The 17,911-nt window shown below is 32.8% G+C and overlaps 1 protein-coding gene across 1 annotated transcript; it reads left to right on the top strand.

Moving 5' to 3' along the window:
- The first annotated feature begins 7,623 nt into the window (after positions 1-7,623).
- LOC143227407 (sex peptide receptor-related protein 2-like) lies at positions 7,624-8,166 on the top strand. Its single transcript, XM_076458860.1, has one exon. It carries the CDS (start codon positions 7,624-7,626, stop codon positions 8,164-8,166), a length of 543 nt encoding a protein of 180 aa, XP_076314975.1.
- The last annotated feature ends 9,745 nt before the right edge of the window (positions 8,167-17,911 follow it).

Here is a 17,911-nt window from a genome sequence, read left to right as displayed (position 1 = left end):
TCTATCAACAATATCTAATAGCTAATAACATTTTACTACCTCTCTCGAGACCTTTAAATAATAACGAACCCGCCAGACACGTAGTAACTGGTGTAATGTTATCATTGTATTTGCAACATAGCACATTGCTACAGGATTACGACAACCTGTTCAAAAAGTTGTACTTATTAATGCTGAAAGACGTATATCATATCAGGTAAGCTGCTGAGACCAGTCATACAATTTATCAAATGTTTCTCTTTACTAAAAACTGAAGACGTCTATCAAACTAAATTCAGTGTTAAATATTCAAAGAAATTATTCAATTTGTCAAAACTGAAATACGTCTAGAAAAAATCATATAAACTGCTAAGATATGTAATTCTTACCAACACTGAAGTAAATTCACTAAACGCTTAATTTGTCTAAACTAGTTTGCATAGTATAAGAGCTTAATAACAAACAATTGAAATATGGATTTCTTATTTCGTGCTTAAAAAATTGTGCAAACAAATTACAGTACTTCAATATGGATGTTTTGTTTGTATTTTTAATGCTTATTTCTTATCAGAAGTAGGCTAAAGATGTTTTATTAAAATTTAAAATTATTAACAATGTAAGAAAATATAAAGTTAAATTTTCTTGGTGGTGGATGACAGGATGCTGTTTTGTTTTTGGTTAGTAGATAAAATAAGTCTTAGTTGTTTGTTATTCAGCACAAAGCTACAAAAAGGGATACATGTACTCTGCCCACAACGAGTATCGGAACTCGTTTGCTAACAGTATGAGTTCACAAAAATACGACTGTGCCAGTGGTGGGGGGCAAGTTGTGGTAGTTTAACCATAAATACACAATACAAATGGTATAAAAGTGTACTTTATAACGTCGAAATTGGTTACGTCGCCCTAAGGAGATGTTCGCTGTGGGACAGAGATAAATCAACGGGCTTATAACGCTAAAATCTGGGATTAGATTCCCCACTGTGAAAACAGCAGATAGACATATGTGGTTTTGCTCTGAAACAAACAAACAAATCTAAAGACGTTTATTACAAAGATCTTCTAATCGGACGAAGTTTTGCTGTATCGTGGAAAACATGCGAACCCAATAAAATAACATTTATCTGTAAGCTTGAAAGATAGATAATTTAGGTAATAAAGCAGCTTGTTTTATGGATAAACCATACAACAGGCTAACTGTATTTTAGGAATCGCTCATCCACCAAAGGCTTTACACTGTAGTGTATACAAAACGAGTGGTTTGGTGTAATCATTAAAGACATCCCTAGTTTTATAATTCCCTCCAGCTGACTGGAATCCAAGTTATCAGTTTCTAGTATGTGGTTGTGTAATGTAGGACAAACAAAATATATTCTTCTCAAGTTAACGGAACTGTATATTTTTTATTCTAGCTTTATATCCTTACTTGCGTTTCATTCAGTTCTAATGGATGTTCCAAGGTCCTAAAATATGCTCAAAAGTGGCCAATAAGTAAATATTTGTTTTTACCGTGTTCGTCTCTCTTTTGAAACATTACAAACATCTAAATTTGAAGTATTTAAATAAGGCTATCTATAACAGGTAATTGTCATGTTCTTTGACATATGTAGACTACTTTCACTCAACATTTTCTCACGTTGCGAGTTTAAAACAGGTAAATATAAAGAAATTCTTAAAATCTATATTGTTTGTTTTTCTAGTTGTAAGTTAGTTTCTACAGATTGGTTTGTTTGGAATTTCGCGCAAAGCTACACGAGGGCTATCTGCACTAGCCGTCCCTAATTTAGCAGTGGAAGACAGTGGAAGGCAGCTAGTCATCACCACCCACCGCCAACTCTTGGGATACTCTTTTACCAACAATTACTAGGATTGACCTCACATTATAACTTCCCCACAGCTGACAGAGCAAGCATGTTTGGTGTGACGGCGATTCGAGACCGCGACCCTCATATTAGGAGTCGAGTGCCTTAACCACCTGGCCATGCCGGGCCTAATTTCGACAGATTGTTTCTTAGTTGAAAATATTTTTAAAGTAACTATTCAATTAATCTTTTCACGAAAAAAAACAACAATTGATCACAATTTATTTATAACGATTATTGTTAATTCAAATATTTCTGTACGTGGTCAGTTTGTACATACGAACCTTTCACTTGAATCACTTCATTAGATAAAGCTCACGGGTAGCTCAACGGGAAGTCTAAGGGCTTATAATGTTAACATTCGAAACACTTTTTCCTGAAGTGGGCACAGTGCAGAAAGCCCATTACGAAGCTCTGCGCTTAAACAAAACAAAGGTCCGGCAATCTGTGGGTAGCAGGTTCAAATTTCTGTTACATCAAACATGTTCATCCTTTTAGAAGTAGGAGTTTTGTAATGTGACCATCAGTCCCAGTATGCGACTCGTAATTTGAGTGTGTTGAGTTCGCACCCCCGTTGCACCAAACATGCTCGCCCTTTAAGCCTTGGGGGTGTTATAATGTTATGGTCAACCCCACTATTCGTTGGTAAAAGAGTAGCCCAAGAGTTGGCGGTGGATGGTGATGACTAGCTGTCTTCCCTCTAGTCTTACACTGCTAAATTAGGGACGACTAGCACAGATAGCCCTCGAGTAGCTTTGTGCGAAATTTTAAAAACAAAACAAGTCCCAGTATTTTTGGGTAAAAGAGTAGCCCAACAGTTCGCAGTGAGTGGTGATGACTAGTAGCCTTCCACTGCTAAATTACGGACGGCTAGCAAAGCTAGCCCTTATGTAGTTTTGTGCAAAATTAAAAAAAAAAAACAAAATAAATTAGTTAATCAAATAAATGTATTTGAGAGTTAACTATTATTAATAAACGTTAAATGCTATATTTTGTTTACAATAAGTTATAACAAATCATTTATTTATTAGTATTTCAACATAAATATATTGTTTCAAAAATACATCTATATCTTTAGGTCTTTATCATAGCAGAGAGAATGCGCTTAATTAGCCTATTAAAATGCCAAAAAAATACGTGTTAGCAGCAGATTTATTTGGTTTCTTCTATAAAAGTAAAATTTAGCCCGAATTTTAATTCCTCAGAAAGGCATGGATTCTCTCCTTAATTCGAGCAAGCAAGACTCTTCAGATGGATGTAGTAATATTACTAGCTTGAATTCGACGATGAAGATGGCTTACTTAATAGGATACGGGATTTTAGTTCCATTTATATGTATCTTTGGCATTTTTACGAACTGCATTAATTTGATTGTTCTGACAAGGCCAGAAATGAAAGAGCCAGTGTATACGTATCTCACAGGTAAACTATTCAAACCTTTCTACTTTAATAGTGAGTAAAAACAATAATGGCATTAATAAACATTGTTTATATTATCCAACAGCTTTATAAAAGTTTATTGAAAGTAAATAAAACTGATAAAGATTCATTTAGTGATAGACCCATGTTTGTACTAGTAAATTATACAAAGTTCTAACGCATGTTGTGTTTATTATCTTGTTACTCATCTTGTTTTTGGTGTGTGGTTTTTAGTTTTTCATCTTTTAAATTTTATTTTTCAGCTGAACAGAAGAACTATTTAATATATGTGGTGCGGGAATGGCTAATAAACTTTAACAACTTAAGTTTTCGAAAAAATGTTCTTCTCTCATCACCAAAATTGTACATCTTAGAGACGAAAAATTATACGAGAAGCATGGCCTGTTTTTGTACTTAAATCATGTCACTGAATTTGATTGGTTTAGTTTAAATCCACCTGTCAGTTATTCGAATCAAAGGTAAATGAATGAAAATCGCAAGACTCTTCTCGTATTAAAATGAAATCTAAGGTTATTGTGTTTTTGTTATATTGTTTTCCCTTCATACTGAATTCTGAAGAATAAGTAACATAAATTTTATTAATTTATTCTTCAATGTTGTGGAGGGGAAATTTCTCTTCTCATAACTGTGATACACGTCCTGCTTCCCGTTTCTTTTTCATCAATTTCATGATTTCAGTAACGAAGAATTTTTCCAAAAATTTTGTCTTCTGAACAATATCGAATAATGTTAGCAGTATTAATAACTCTTGTTCTCAAAGTATTAAAAAATTAGAATAACTTTTAACATACCTTTATGATTTTTTTCCAAAAAGCAATAATTTCAATACCATGCAATATTTTCAGCAAATATTGACTTCTCGTATTTCGAATTCAAAAGAGCTCAACAGTCGACTTATGAATACGAATATGAGAAAAAGGTTTAAATATGGTATATTCAGTTTTCTGTATTTTTAATGTATCTTAAACTCATTTTAAGAAACAAAATAGTTGCTTATGTATTATATTTAAGCAGAAAGTTCCAGACGTCAAATAGGTCCTAATTTATGATCGTCTACAACACACAACAAACACTCTGAGAAGTCTAAAATTGTAGATAGTCTTTGACGTTTGCATCTTAAGATATTTAGAACACAAGATGTTATTCGTATTCTCTAAATCTCTGTTTTTAGGGGAGAAAACTCTAAGAATCACTAAAAAAATATCTGAAAATCGTATTTCTCAAACAACTCAAAGAGTTGAAAATCCAGTTTCGTATTTAACAGCCATATAACAAAATTAGAGATTGAATTGTTTGTCAGTTTCTTTTGCAGAAATTGATTCAAGGGTTCGAATATATTATACGTGTTTGTTTATTTGTTTTCAAGATAAAATATTTTTTAAATTTTTTTCATTCAACATGAAATAGACCAATATAAACTTTGCAACATTTAAAAAAATTCCAATATATAAATACATTTACAATAAACAAAAATAGCTACGAACATGCTCGCCATTTCAGTCGTGGCGGAGTTACGGTCAATCCCACTATTCGTTAGTGAAAAAATAGCTCAAGAGGTGGCAGTGAGTGGTGACGACTAGTTGCCTTCTGTCTAGTCTTACACTGCTAAATTAGGGACGGCTAGCGCAGATAGCCCTCGTATGGCTTTGCGTGAAGTTAAAAAACAAATATTTCATATGCAACAAATAACTTATAGAAATTATGAAATTCTCATTAAAGATATTTCTTTGTTCGTCTAGAATGTGAGGACCAAAGTAGAGTTTAAAACAACATTTCATATTATTGTGATGTTGAAAATGGAAATAGGTTCATTATATATGAATAGTTAACGCGAAATTATTGATTTTTAGAAATACATATAGTATCAGAAAAATACAAAATAAACATTAGTGTGAACATATATATTTATATTATTTATTATTAAAAAGCTGTATCAACTCAAGTTCTCGAGCTTCATTTTTCCTCTCGTCACCAAATGTTTTATTGGAATAAGAAGCGAGTAAGAAACCGCATATAAGTTGGTTGAAACCATTAGTTATCCTAATAAAAACACGTTCGGTTTTTCTAGTGGTGAGCGCAAGCATTATTATAATAATTGTAAAGGAAAAATAAAAATAAAAACCTTTTTTAGCATTTAATAGGGAAAATGTGAACACTATGAAATTAGCCTAAATACTAGTTGGTCAAAAGTTTAAGACCATACTGAAACGAAGCGTTAATCGGTAAACACGTAACGACATTTACTCATTTGTGTTCAAGCATTAGCGTTGTCAACATCTCCCATTTACATCTCCTGTGTAACCTTGGGTAAAAACATGGCAAAAGCTAAAGAGTTGACAGAGTTTGAACGTGGCAGAATTGCCAAGCTGCAAAAGCAAGGTCTCTTTCAACGTGCCATCGTAGTAAAACTGCTGTTGCAAATTTCTTAAAAGATCCTGAGGGATACGGAACGAGAATTTCAAGTGGTCGGCCGAAGAAAATTTCCCCGGTGTTGAGCAGAAGGATTCGACGGGTTGTCCGGTAAGACACCAGCCGATCGTCCAACCAGATTAAGGCCCTTGCGGACTCAGAATGCAGCTTAAGAACAATAAGACAGCATTTACGAGAGAAAGGCTTCAGGTTATATAGGGGCGTCAAACAGCGGCTGGCTACATTGGCATGTTGGAGAGAGCATCCTTATTGACTGAAGGCCCTCGCTTGTGTGAAAATGACTGGATCTTTCAGCAGGACAACGCTGCAATTCACAATGCCCGCAGGACAAAAAACGTTTTCATGGCGAATAACGTGATTCTTTTGGACCATCCAGCGTGTTCGCCCGAACAGATTTCCATCGAAAATGTTTGGTGGTGGATGGCAAGGAAAATCTATAGAAATGGACGTCAATTTCAAACAGTGCATGATCTTTGTGAAGCTATCTTCACCACTTGGAATAACATTCCAACCAGCCTTCTACAAACACTTACATTGACCATGCCAAGCAAATGTTTGCAGTTATCCGCAATGACGGTCGTGCAACTCACTACTGAGACCTCTTGTTGGGCATTTCCTATCCTGTTTAGGACTTCTTTTTGGTATGGTCTTAAACTTTTGACCAGCTAGTATTTAGGCTAATTTCATAGTGTTCGCATTTTCCCTATTAAATTTTAAAAAAGGTTTTTATTTTTATTTTTTATTTTCTTATTTTCATCTTTTGAAGCTCTACTCCAATAAGTGGTTGAGTCTAACAACGCAAAATGCATATTTTTTCTTTATGTTCATTGGCCTTAAGATTTTGACCAGCAGTTTATGTTGCTTATTTATGTTTTATTTGCTTAACCAAATAAGAGATATTTGATTATTTACGTCATTTCAAATCAGTCTTAGCTATCTCGTATTGTATCAAACGTCTCCTAGAAATTCTCACAGAAAGAAAAGATTGAATAAACTTAAAAAAGAAAGAATTAACGTGTCAGCAAACACTGGAAGTTAGAGACGCTTCAGATGAAGTTTTTTATACAGAATGTTTCATAGAAGTAACTGGTAAAGATACCTGAAAAACTTCTTAACAGTTAAAATGAAAACGTTTCAACAGTTTCTGTTGCTTTTATATTTAAATATGTTTGCAACGGTCCACCACCATTGAAAATTTATGAACTTGCTTGTAATTCGAGCTTCTTTGTTTGTCGAGACAAACTCTCTATTATGAGTGACTAAAGTTTTTGCAAGCCTGTTTTGAGCCACGTTTGAAAAAAACAAAAATTACATGAACTGAAAATACTACCTTTAGAAAAGTGTACTTTGAGAACGATATTTCTCATTAATAAATGTTTAGTGAGCAAAGTTTGAAAGGGGAAGTTTACACTAATTATAAGCATTCGTGTTTATTTCTACAAATGTACAATATTGTTTTTTATTAAAATATTACACTAAATTATTGCTAGTATTTGTAGTATTGTAGTATTTGAAAATGTATTTCTATTATTTTTGTTTACTTACATCTAAATATTAATATGATACAGGTTGAATAAAATACTAAAAAATTAAACGTTTTGCTCATTTCCTCACAGCCTTGGCTTCTGCTGATCTGACAACTGTAACATTGATTCTATTCAGTGGAGTTTCGCAAGGGTTCCAACTAAACAGCTACGAATGGTTAATTTACACAGTGTATGTGCATTTTCCCATAGCGTTTGTTAGTTCTTCTTTTGGAACACTACTCATTGTTATAATTTCACTTGAACGTTGCATCTACGTGAAATGGCCCTCGTGGGCAAAACAATATTCCACGAAATCGAGGGCAAAAGAAATTGTATCTGGGATGTTTATTTTTGCTTTTTTAACCCAATCCCCATTTTTCTTTAGCATGAGAATCGATGAGAACAACCGCATCAGACTGTCGCAATTTGGCAAAAGACCAATCTACTTAACATTACACTGGATACGAGTGGTTGTTTTTGCATTGCTTCCAGCAGTGATAATTGTCATGTCAAACACGGTTCTAATTCACGCGATGAGACATGTCCAGAAGATAAGAAGAAAACTTCTTGTCCAAAGACACTTAGCCGCGGACAGACGACACGGAGAACAAATCAAACTGTCCATAACCTTGGTTGCAATTACGTGTCTGTTTCTAATTGGAGAGCTTCCTTCAAACCTCGTGAGTAGAATCACTGCTGTCCACTTGCTTTTCGGAGGCGACGCCTGCATGCTACATTCTTCATTATACAGGATTTTAGCTCTTGCTTTTTCAGTTTTAGTCACAACACATTATTCATCTAACTTTGTCTTTTACTGTGCCTTTAACAAAAAATTCATCCGGGTACTGAGACGTATTCACTTATTCTCTAAGACCAGTGTTGTTCACCAGGATATATTTCACACTTCAGCTTCAATGAATCGACCATAAGAAGCAAGATAGGTCAGCATTGGTTGTGTTTTAGCTTTTCATAAAATGTATAAACGAAGTTAGGTTTTATTTTTGTTTTCACATAGACGTATATAACAAATAGTTAAAAACTGATCATTTTAATATTCTATTCCTGTATACTAATACACATATCATTTTAATAATAATACAATTTATTTGTTAAATCATTATTTATAATTTATTCAATGTTAATCTTTTTGTAGCTCAGTGATAAGTCTGTGAGTTTACCACTCTCAAAAATGGGTTTCGATATCTGCAGTTGATAGAATACAGATAGTCTACTGTGTAACTCTGTGCTTAACAACAAATAAACAAAAAATATTGTTATTTCATTTTAGGCTTTGAAAACCATAATGAATTGCATAATAATAACATGGTAAAGTGTGCACAACTTTCCAGCTTACACATTTTTCACGTAAGAAATAACACAAAAGACTGATATTTCCTTTGTGCTTGAAAAATTAATACATTATAACAAAAAAACGTAGTACAAAAACCATATAAAGCCTAAGTGACGTCTTAGCTGAATCGGGATAATTTGTATATTTCTATTTATCAGGTATTAGGAATACATACAAAATCTAATACTCTGACTTTACACATAGCTTATTTTTACTAAGTAGTCACTATATTAGACTAAATATGTAACTCAAGTAGGCTAGCTATGTTTTCAGATGAGAACCGAAGTGCTATAACAAATAACTTATAAACCTGTATGCCAAACTAACCAAATATCTTAACGTCATATACCATTATTAAATCGCCTTGAAGATTTTATTGGGCATTCTTGAGGTTTATTAAGGTATGGCTTGGTGGTTACGGCGTTCGATTCAAAATCTGGGGGTCGAGAGTTCAAGTCCCATCGCTGAATATGCTCGCCTCTTCAGCCATCAGACTTATGTTATCATGTGACTCAATCAATCCAAGTGTTCGTTAGTAAGGGGTAGATGATAGGTAATATTGACTAGCTGCCTTACCCCTAGTCTATCACTTCAAAATTAGAGATGACTACGGCGGATAGTCCTCAAGTAGCTTTGTGTAAAACTCTACTTTTGCAAGTAAACGATTTAACTATATTTTTGTAAAGGGTGTCCAGAAATTTCATTAACAAATTTATTCATATAACTCTTCTCAACCCGCCATCTAGTGATAATATTAAGCATATTACTGCATAAGGTTATATCGAAAAGCGGAATATTTTATATACTCGATTTGTTATTTGTTACTAAAGTGTTCCAGTCATATAATAGTTGATAATATGTAACTAGCATTATATCTAGAACATTTAAATTCATATATATTACTTTAGATTTTTATAAGATGGAAATTCTGTTTTTATTCTTAAAAATTATGTATTCTACTTTCAAGTTGAAACTTACTCTTAAATCAGTTTGTAGATAAATTCCACGAAATAACTTAGAAAATTAATCTATAAATTTAATATATGTTTACTTGTATATGGTAATATTATAAACGCTTGTAATGTCAAATTTTACTTGCACAAGATTATACTCTATCCAGATAATTAATATGATGCTATCTTTCCTTCTATTTGAAAAAACCATTTTTACTTTAAAAAAGTTAATGTATTTTCAATTCCTCATGAAAGAACTTATACGCATTAACTATTTTGTAAACCCAATGAATAAGAATTTTAACTAAGTTTGCTTTATGCAGATATGGAAAGAAATGTTAAAATTAAATCATAAACCAATAAATAGTATATATATGGTATAACAGGATATCCATTATGTGTATATTCTTCCATGAACATAACCAAGAGTTCAGTCACATAAAGATTAAATGTACTTATATCAGGAATAACAGCTGTAACAGAACCTTTTTCACGTACGTGAGGAATTCCATATAAAAATTTGTATGATGTTCTTATTCTTAAGTATTTGTATGTTAATAAACAGTCCTGTAATTTTGTTTCCTTATTTTTCGGAGATCTTTTTACAATATAAAAACTTATTATTTTCTTTATGAATATTATCAGTTCTAGAAATATGTGTGTGTTTTCTTATAGCAAAGCCACATCAGGCTATTTGCTGAGTCCACCGAGGGAAATCAAACCTTTCATTTTAGCGTTGTAACTCCAAAGACTTACTGCTGTACCAGCGGGGGACAGTTCTAGAAATGTAATCTGTTTTATTTAAAATAACTTCATCAGAACTTTATTTATATCGCTGTGGAACTATTTTACCCTTTTTAATGATATTCGTTTTTGCCAACAGTATTTAAGTCTACATGATTCTACCGGATTATAAATCACTAAACGATCGTGGAGTTGTTCCACTTATTTAAGTTTTAATATTACCAACATATTCGTTACTATTACATCACGTTTTCTGTTTTTAAATTTATTTTAAAAATTGTTCAAAAGGTAGTGGATAATGTTTAAATATAAATTCTATAGACATAATTACAAGCTTTGAACTACATGCTGAAACCTTATTTTTCTATTTCATTCAAGACATGATATGAAAAATTAAATATCACTTTATTAGAACTATTATAAAAGTATTATCTGTTTGATTTATTATTCATCGATGAAATTTATCCAAATGTTTTGAATTTTCTACTGAAACAGTTTGGTATCAAGATTTATTGTGTAAGTTTTGATTTGGAATCTTCATAAGGTGATATTCCTTTGGAAGAAATGTTACAATTTGCATTTATCCTTATTATAATGAAAACATTATAAGAATACTTTCAACGTATGTTTTTTCCTTTTAGAAAGTGTTAAGATTAACTTCAAACTATATATTGTTTTATTTGATATCAAAATATATGATCAAATTGATAGAACTGAAATGGAATCATGAATGTTGACGACACTTTTAGCTTCATAAATGATTCTCAAAATATAGTCAGTTTTCATGTCGGACTAATAGTTATCATGAACTATAAGAGTTCCCCTAGATCGTTAAGAAGAAACTCTGCATACTTTTCTTGACACACTGGTACGTGTGTGTGTGTTTTCTTATAGGAAAGCCACATCGGACTATCTGCTGAGTCCACCGAGGAGAATCGAACCCAACTGGTACGTATAATGGTAGGGTCGAATGTCATAAGTAAATATTTACAGGTTGATGTTCTAACAATTTTGTTCTAGATTTGTTTAAATAAATTCTATTTAAAATAGATGTTTATTGAGCTTGTACAATGGCTACTATGTATGTCTTTTATTTTAATTTAAATATTTCTTAAGTAAAAGAAAACAAAAAAAACATATTCCAAATATTTGGGACACATAACAACAGACATCCAACTATTTGGATGGAGTTAACAAACATAAGTAAATTTTAATATTTTAAAGCAAACTATTATATAACATAATTGAATGCATTAGTTATCACCATTAGATTCCATCAAGGAACATGGGGCCGCAATCGCTTGCGGATTCTTCAACAGGTATTTAAGTGAGTAGGTTGTTAGCCCGCTGCACCGAGCCGTCCCTAATTTAGTAGTGTAAGACTAGAGGGAAGGCAGCTAGTTATCACCACCCACCGCCAATTCTTGGGCTACTCTTTTACTAACGAATAGTGGGATTGACCTTCACATTATAACGCTCCGACGAGAGGGCGAGCATGTTTGTCGCGACGTAGGCGCGAACGCGCGCCCCTCGGATTACGAGTCGCACGCCTTACGCGCTTGGCCATGCCAGGCCAATTATATGCATGCGAACATATAAATAATGTAAAAAATAACGATTGTGTAAGCTCTTTTCTTGAATGTAATCACAAACTCATCTAAGAAGAGTTTTCTTTCATTAATCCGGGAATAGAATTTTGTTTTAACCACGGAGACTGAATTTCATAGTTAAAGGTGTCCGAAACGTTATATGACTTTAAACACTCTACATGTATTTATAGGTAAATATGCTCAAGAACTAGATGGTTGGAAACACATAAAAGAGAACTTCCAATTTTGCGACGAATAAAAGTTGAGCAGACGAGATCACTTGCTTGGCGAATGAACGCAGTTACGTACAATCATATTATGATGGAACTCTTGCTTATATGATAATGGGAAAAACTTTTTATCACCCGATCTGCAACCCCAACTTCCCGAAATTTTTATCCGGTGTGCATGTAGATTTACAATATATGTCACGATTTTCCATCCTCTTCCCGTCACGAATAACTTTTTTTTTTCTCAGGGTTCATATATGGCGTCAAGAATATTAAAAACGCGGATGTGATGCACTTTCGCTCTCTATGTAATTATAATTATACTGTCTGTTGTACATCCATGTAAATACTTCGTAGGATGTGGATGAATCGTCACCATACTTAGTATAAAGGTTCGTTAGGTCCAAGGAAAAATACACACAAATATTTAATTTTGCATTTTGCGCTTTTTATGAGTGTTTTTGCGGGTTTTTTTAACTATTACTTCGCCCCTGTTTATGGATCTTTACCAAATTTGGTATGCCGGTTTGTTGGGTCCATGAAGAGATACCAGCAAATTTACGGTTTCAGATTTGGTGATTTGTTGTTTTTATGGAAAAGCAGAGGGTGTCAAAGAACTAAATATATCGACAGCCTCAATAACTGTGTCACCAAGAACTCAATGAGCAACATCGAGTTGATAAAGAGGATTGACAAATGAGAAGTCTGGCATGCCATGGTCGTCGATGTCTGCCGCAGATTTGACACATGAAGAAGAAGAAGATAGGCGTTTTGAATTTCGTTAAAATTATATATAAAGGAAAAAGAAACTTTTCATGTCCTAATATAACCTTCCATTAATCATAACTTTACATAACTTCCGTCCATGATACGGGTAGCCCAACTAGTATGACGAAATGAGTTGATAAAAATATAAGAAAAAGTTTTAACTAACTAAGCATCAAATATGAAGGCTTATAATGACAAAAATTGGTTTCGATACCCGTGGTGGGTACAGCATGAACAGCCTATTATGTAGCTTTGTGCTTTACAACACTCGTGAACTTAGGTTGTCTTATAACACATGCAGTAAATTTCACTTGCTTTTAGTGAATTTCGTAATAGTAATATTTCGCTTACATATTTTTGCTATGCCAATATTATTCATTTTTATATACATAAATATGCTGAAGGGATTAATAGTAAAAAAATTCTAAACTTGTTTTTCTCAATATTAACAAAATACTACCAGTTTATTACCAAAACAGTCACAGCTGAATCAGTATTTAGAAAACATGACTCAACAAAATTTTCTATAGTCTTCCGTAAGGAAAATGCTGACAAAATGCTACAGTTAAAACAGATCATCAGGTAAAATATTTAAATCAAACAAGACATTGAAAAAGGCAGTAAGATTTCATAATGTTTTCGAAATATATATATTTTCTTAACAGAACAGTTTTTTTTAAATACCTCTTACTTAAAAATCATCAAATAGTTTTATTTATAAACAGTGTATGTGTGTGTGTGTTTCTTATAGCAAAGGCACCTCGGGCTATCTGCTGAGTCCACTGAGGGGAATCTAAACCTTGATTTTAGCTTTGCAAATCCGTGGACTAATCGCTGCACCATTGGGGGACGTTATAAACACAAAAACTAGTCCAAAAATTAACATTTAGTTAACTATACTCTCGATATTCAGTTTGGTAATTTCACTTTTTTATATTTTCTTATCAGCTGTTAATGATTTTTCGCCTTCTTCTGGAAAATAACACACAGTGTTCGAAATTCTAATGAGTGATGTCGAGAAACCCACTTGTTGAGAAATTTATATGCAAAAACGGCTCGTTTGGGTTGAGAAAATATTTTACATAGAAGAGCGAACAACGTTTCGACCTTCTTCGGTCATCGTAAGGTTCGAAATTCTGTCCCGCCGGGAGAAGAAGTGATTTTTTAAATATGAATCTTCCAACCAACGTAACATTTAAGCGTAGACTGTCTTAAAGGACGTTCCTCCTCCTAGGTGACTCAACAGTAAGTCAAGTGACTTATAACACTAACAATGGGGTTTAAAAACCCGCGGCGAGCAAGGCACGGATGGCCGATTCTGTGGCTTTGGGGTAAGAATTTCGACATGTACTTATACACAACAGTATAGGTACCATTGCCCTGTTGCTTAGGGACCTGGGACCAATATCGCTAAGTTTTAATGTTTGCCCGTCAACACCCTTGTTTTGAAAGCGGGTGCCCCTTATTAGATAAATTCATCGGTTTGTCATTTTTTTTATAAGACCAACCAGTTTAAAGCATTTTTTTGTGCTACAGGTGTTTGATGTGTATCACGTGTCACGGAACAGGTTTAACCTTGTTGTCAATAAGACACTCCGCACGGCCATCAGATTCATCATAAAATCACTCATATTATGATGTAAGTTAAAGTCGTAATTAAACTAAATGTTTTCAATAATTTTGTTAAAACTGTAAATTTATATTTGTGTTTAAGGACACATAATCTAAATAGATTATTTAAACTTTACATTTAATAAACTTCGTGCATTCAAATACAAAAAAACAAAAAAATAAAATGTTTCTACATAAAGCACGAGTTTCCTCCCTTGTTCGTAATAACTTTCTTATAACATACACAAAGATATATATTGGATATCTACTCCGAAGACGGAAGTCTCCAAAGTAAAGCATGAAGAGGAACTAATATCGCAAAATTCATTTTATCAGCATACAAAGATTATCAACATTCAAGAAGTTTGCGAAAGAAATTCGAATAATAATTATTAAGTGCTACTTGTGGCCCACCACCTTATATTCTTCAGAGACTTGGATGATAAATAATATATGTAAAAGAAAAATATTAGAGACTTTCCTGATTTGGGCATAAGCAAAATCAAATCTCTTAATAGTAACTTTATTGCATAAAAATATTTTGAATTAGTTACTATCGTACACGTATATAATACACTGAACTGGTAATGATCGTAGTAATCAGTTGTCTAGCGCATGCAACGCAACCACCATCTTGATTCAGAATTTCTGAGCTAATTTGGTTGTCAATAAAGCATTTTAGGTGAATTTATTTAGTTAGAGATTGCGTGTTTTTTTTTCTGATTTTTATAAAATGTTAATGTGACGTTTATCAGAATTTATTTTTTGTTGCTGTTGATGAAAATTGATTTTAAAATGTTAATGTGACGTTTATCAGAATTTATTTTTTGTTGCTGTTGATGAAAATTGAGCAATCGACGAAGTTTTAAACTCAGGTAATACTTCATCATTTGTATCATGAATATGATAATTATGTGTAATAAGTACAAGTTTATAAATTGTCCTTCTGTTTCTGATCGTTAGTATATTCAAACTGGTCACGATTCAATTTGTCTGATTTGGTTTCAATTTTGCACAAAGCTACTCAAGGGCTATCTACGCTAGCCGTCCCTCGTTTAGCATTGAATTACTACAGATAAAGTATCTAGTTATCACCATTCACTACCACCTCTTGAGCTACACATTTAACAATGAATAGTGGGGTCGACCATAACATCATAACGACCACACGGCTGAGAGGGCGATCATGTTTGGTGGGTCGGGGATTCAAACTCGTAATCAACCGATTACGATTCAAGAGCTCTAATTACTTGGCCGTGCCGGATCAGGGCCCTTATTGGTATAAAGACACAAACTATTTTGGGTCGCCTTCTCGAATGTTTCACGTTTTTGCACCTTGATTGTTTAGAACATAAAACTGATTGTTTATTAACCTAATGATGGTGAAATAAGTATCTGAAATAATAAATTCCTTATTAAATGTTGTATTATACAATGTAATATTTCAGTTAAAATATATGTCTAAACTTATAAATGAATAGGATATGTCTACTGTAGTTGCTATTCATTCTACCTACAATGTACACAACCCATACCAGCACCACTATCTGATTCCTATGCATTGTAAATAGGCTCATGCACCATTAATATAAACATTAAATGTATATGTAAATATTATTTGTCATGTTCGTTTCAGGAAAGCCTTTACAATCGAAAGTTTCAATATCTACAAATGCACATGCTCATTTTAGCTTAATGGAGCTGCAGTGTTTTGTTTACTTCCTTTCCTTGCGACTATCTTCAGTTTTGAGCCACCTGTACTTCTATTCATATTTAATTTTTTTTTCTTTTATAGTCCAAGTGTGTATGTAATAAGTTCAAGTTTATGAATTGTCCATATGTTTCTGATCCTTAGCATATTCAAACATGAATATGGCAAAACCACATCGAGCTATTTACTATGTCTACTGAGGGGAATCAAACTCCTGATTTGAGCATTAGAGATCAAAAGACTTTCCGCTGTCCCAGCGGGGGACCGCACTTTAAGGTGTTTTAAAACATTTTTCATTGTTTAAAACTATGATTGTTACAGATGTACAAAAACTTTACTTTAAAGCATTAATAAGGAATTAGATTCTTGCCTGTAAAATATCGTAAGGGAAGCGTTCTCGTAACTGGAATTCTCCCTTATTCGGAAGTGCGCAGATTCCACTAAATGCTGGATAACAGAACTTTTACTGTTTATGTACATTTAGATAAACAACAGCAACAAGCAAATATGGCTTTGAAGACCCTTTGACAAATGATGAGATAGACTGAATAAAGGTGGAACAGCTCAACCATGCAGCATAACATTTGGTCAAGTTCTATAAAATTTATTGTTGATGAAATACTGGCTGTACACCTCGTCGTACAATTTTAACTCCTTTTTATAAGATCTTTCCATATATTGTAAGCTTCCTTCTTATTTTGTCCTTTGGGAAACAAACAACACTGAATACAAATGCAAACTGCGGAAAATTCAGCAAGAATAATAAATTTCAAAACTTATACTTTCATGATCTTACAGAGAAATTGATATTAGTAGCTGAATTCCTAAATGTATTAAAATCAGGAGTATATATCTTCATTATGTAAAGCCTATCATGAAACAATTTTAAAACACGCTATTTTATATATTTCTTCACAAATTCTTATAAATGTATACTTTTCAATTAATATAAGATTTCTATTGATTTAATATCTACCACCTTATGGATTAGTTAACCACTAGGCCTAAGGTTTTGTATATCATTTTTAATAAAAATTAGATTATTTAAAACAATATTCAACACAATATTAGATTACATATTACTCTAAAAACACAATTACAGGTCATAGAAATAACAAGTCACCAAAAATTTGCTTATTCATAAAATATTAAACTATTCTATTTTATTTGGATATTGCACAAGGTGGGAAGGGCATATTGTCTTGGTATTTTCAGGATCAATTCTTTATTTGAAATAATATTAAAGTAATAAATGAAATGCCTGGTAAAAAACAAAGTATCAGCAACACCTAATGTATTTAATAAACAAAGATATAAAGATCAAAATTTCAGCCTTTGTCCTACCTCTTACTCAAGATACAGCTATAATATTAATACTACGTTATCAGCCTACTATTTAAACTCATGATAGTACATAAAAATATTGTTTCATAATGTTCATTCCAAAAGTAAGAATGTAGAGATACTTCAGTAACATAACAATTCATTAATAAAAATAAAACCAGGCATGTATACAAAATTCATACACTTAGATCAGTATATGTCAAATATACATAATAAAAACAAGCAGTCATACTTTATTTTCGCAAGTGTTTAACAATAACCAAAGACAAATTTCCACATTTCATTCATGAATTGGCAAATATATCGGATTCGCATGCACGCCCGCGAGGTGCCGTTATCAGTCTTCTGTATCATGTGTTTGTGGATTGTTGTT

Source organism: Tachypleus tridentatus, chromosome 9 (genome assembly GCF_004210375.1).
Source record: "Tachypleus tridentatus isolate NWPU-2018 chromosome 9, ASM421037v1, whole genome shotgun sequence".
Classification (NCBI taxonomy): domain Eukaryota; kingdom Metazoa; phylum Arthropoda; class Merostomata; order Xiphosura; family Limulidae; genus Tachypleus; species Tachypleus tridentatus.
The sequence above is the reverse complement of the archived record's forward strand: the minus strand, read 5'-3'. Positions and strand labels throughout refer to the sequence as shown.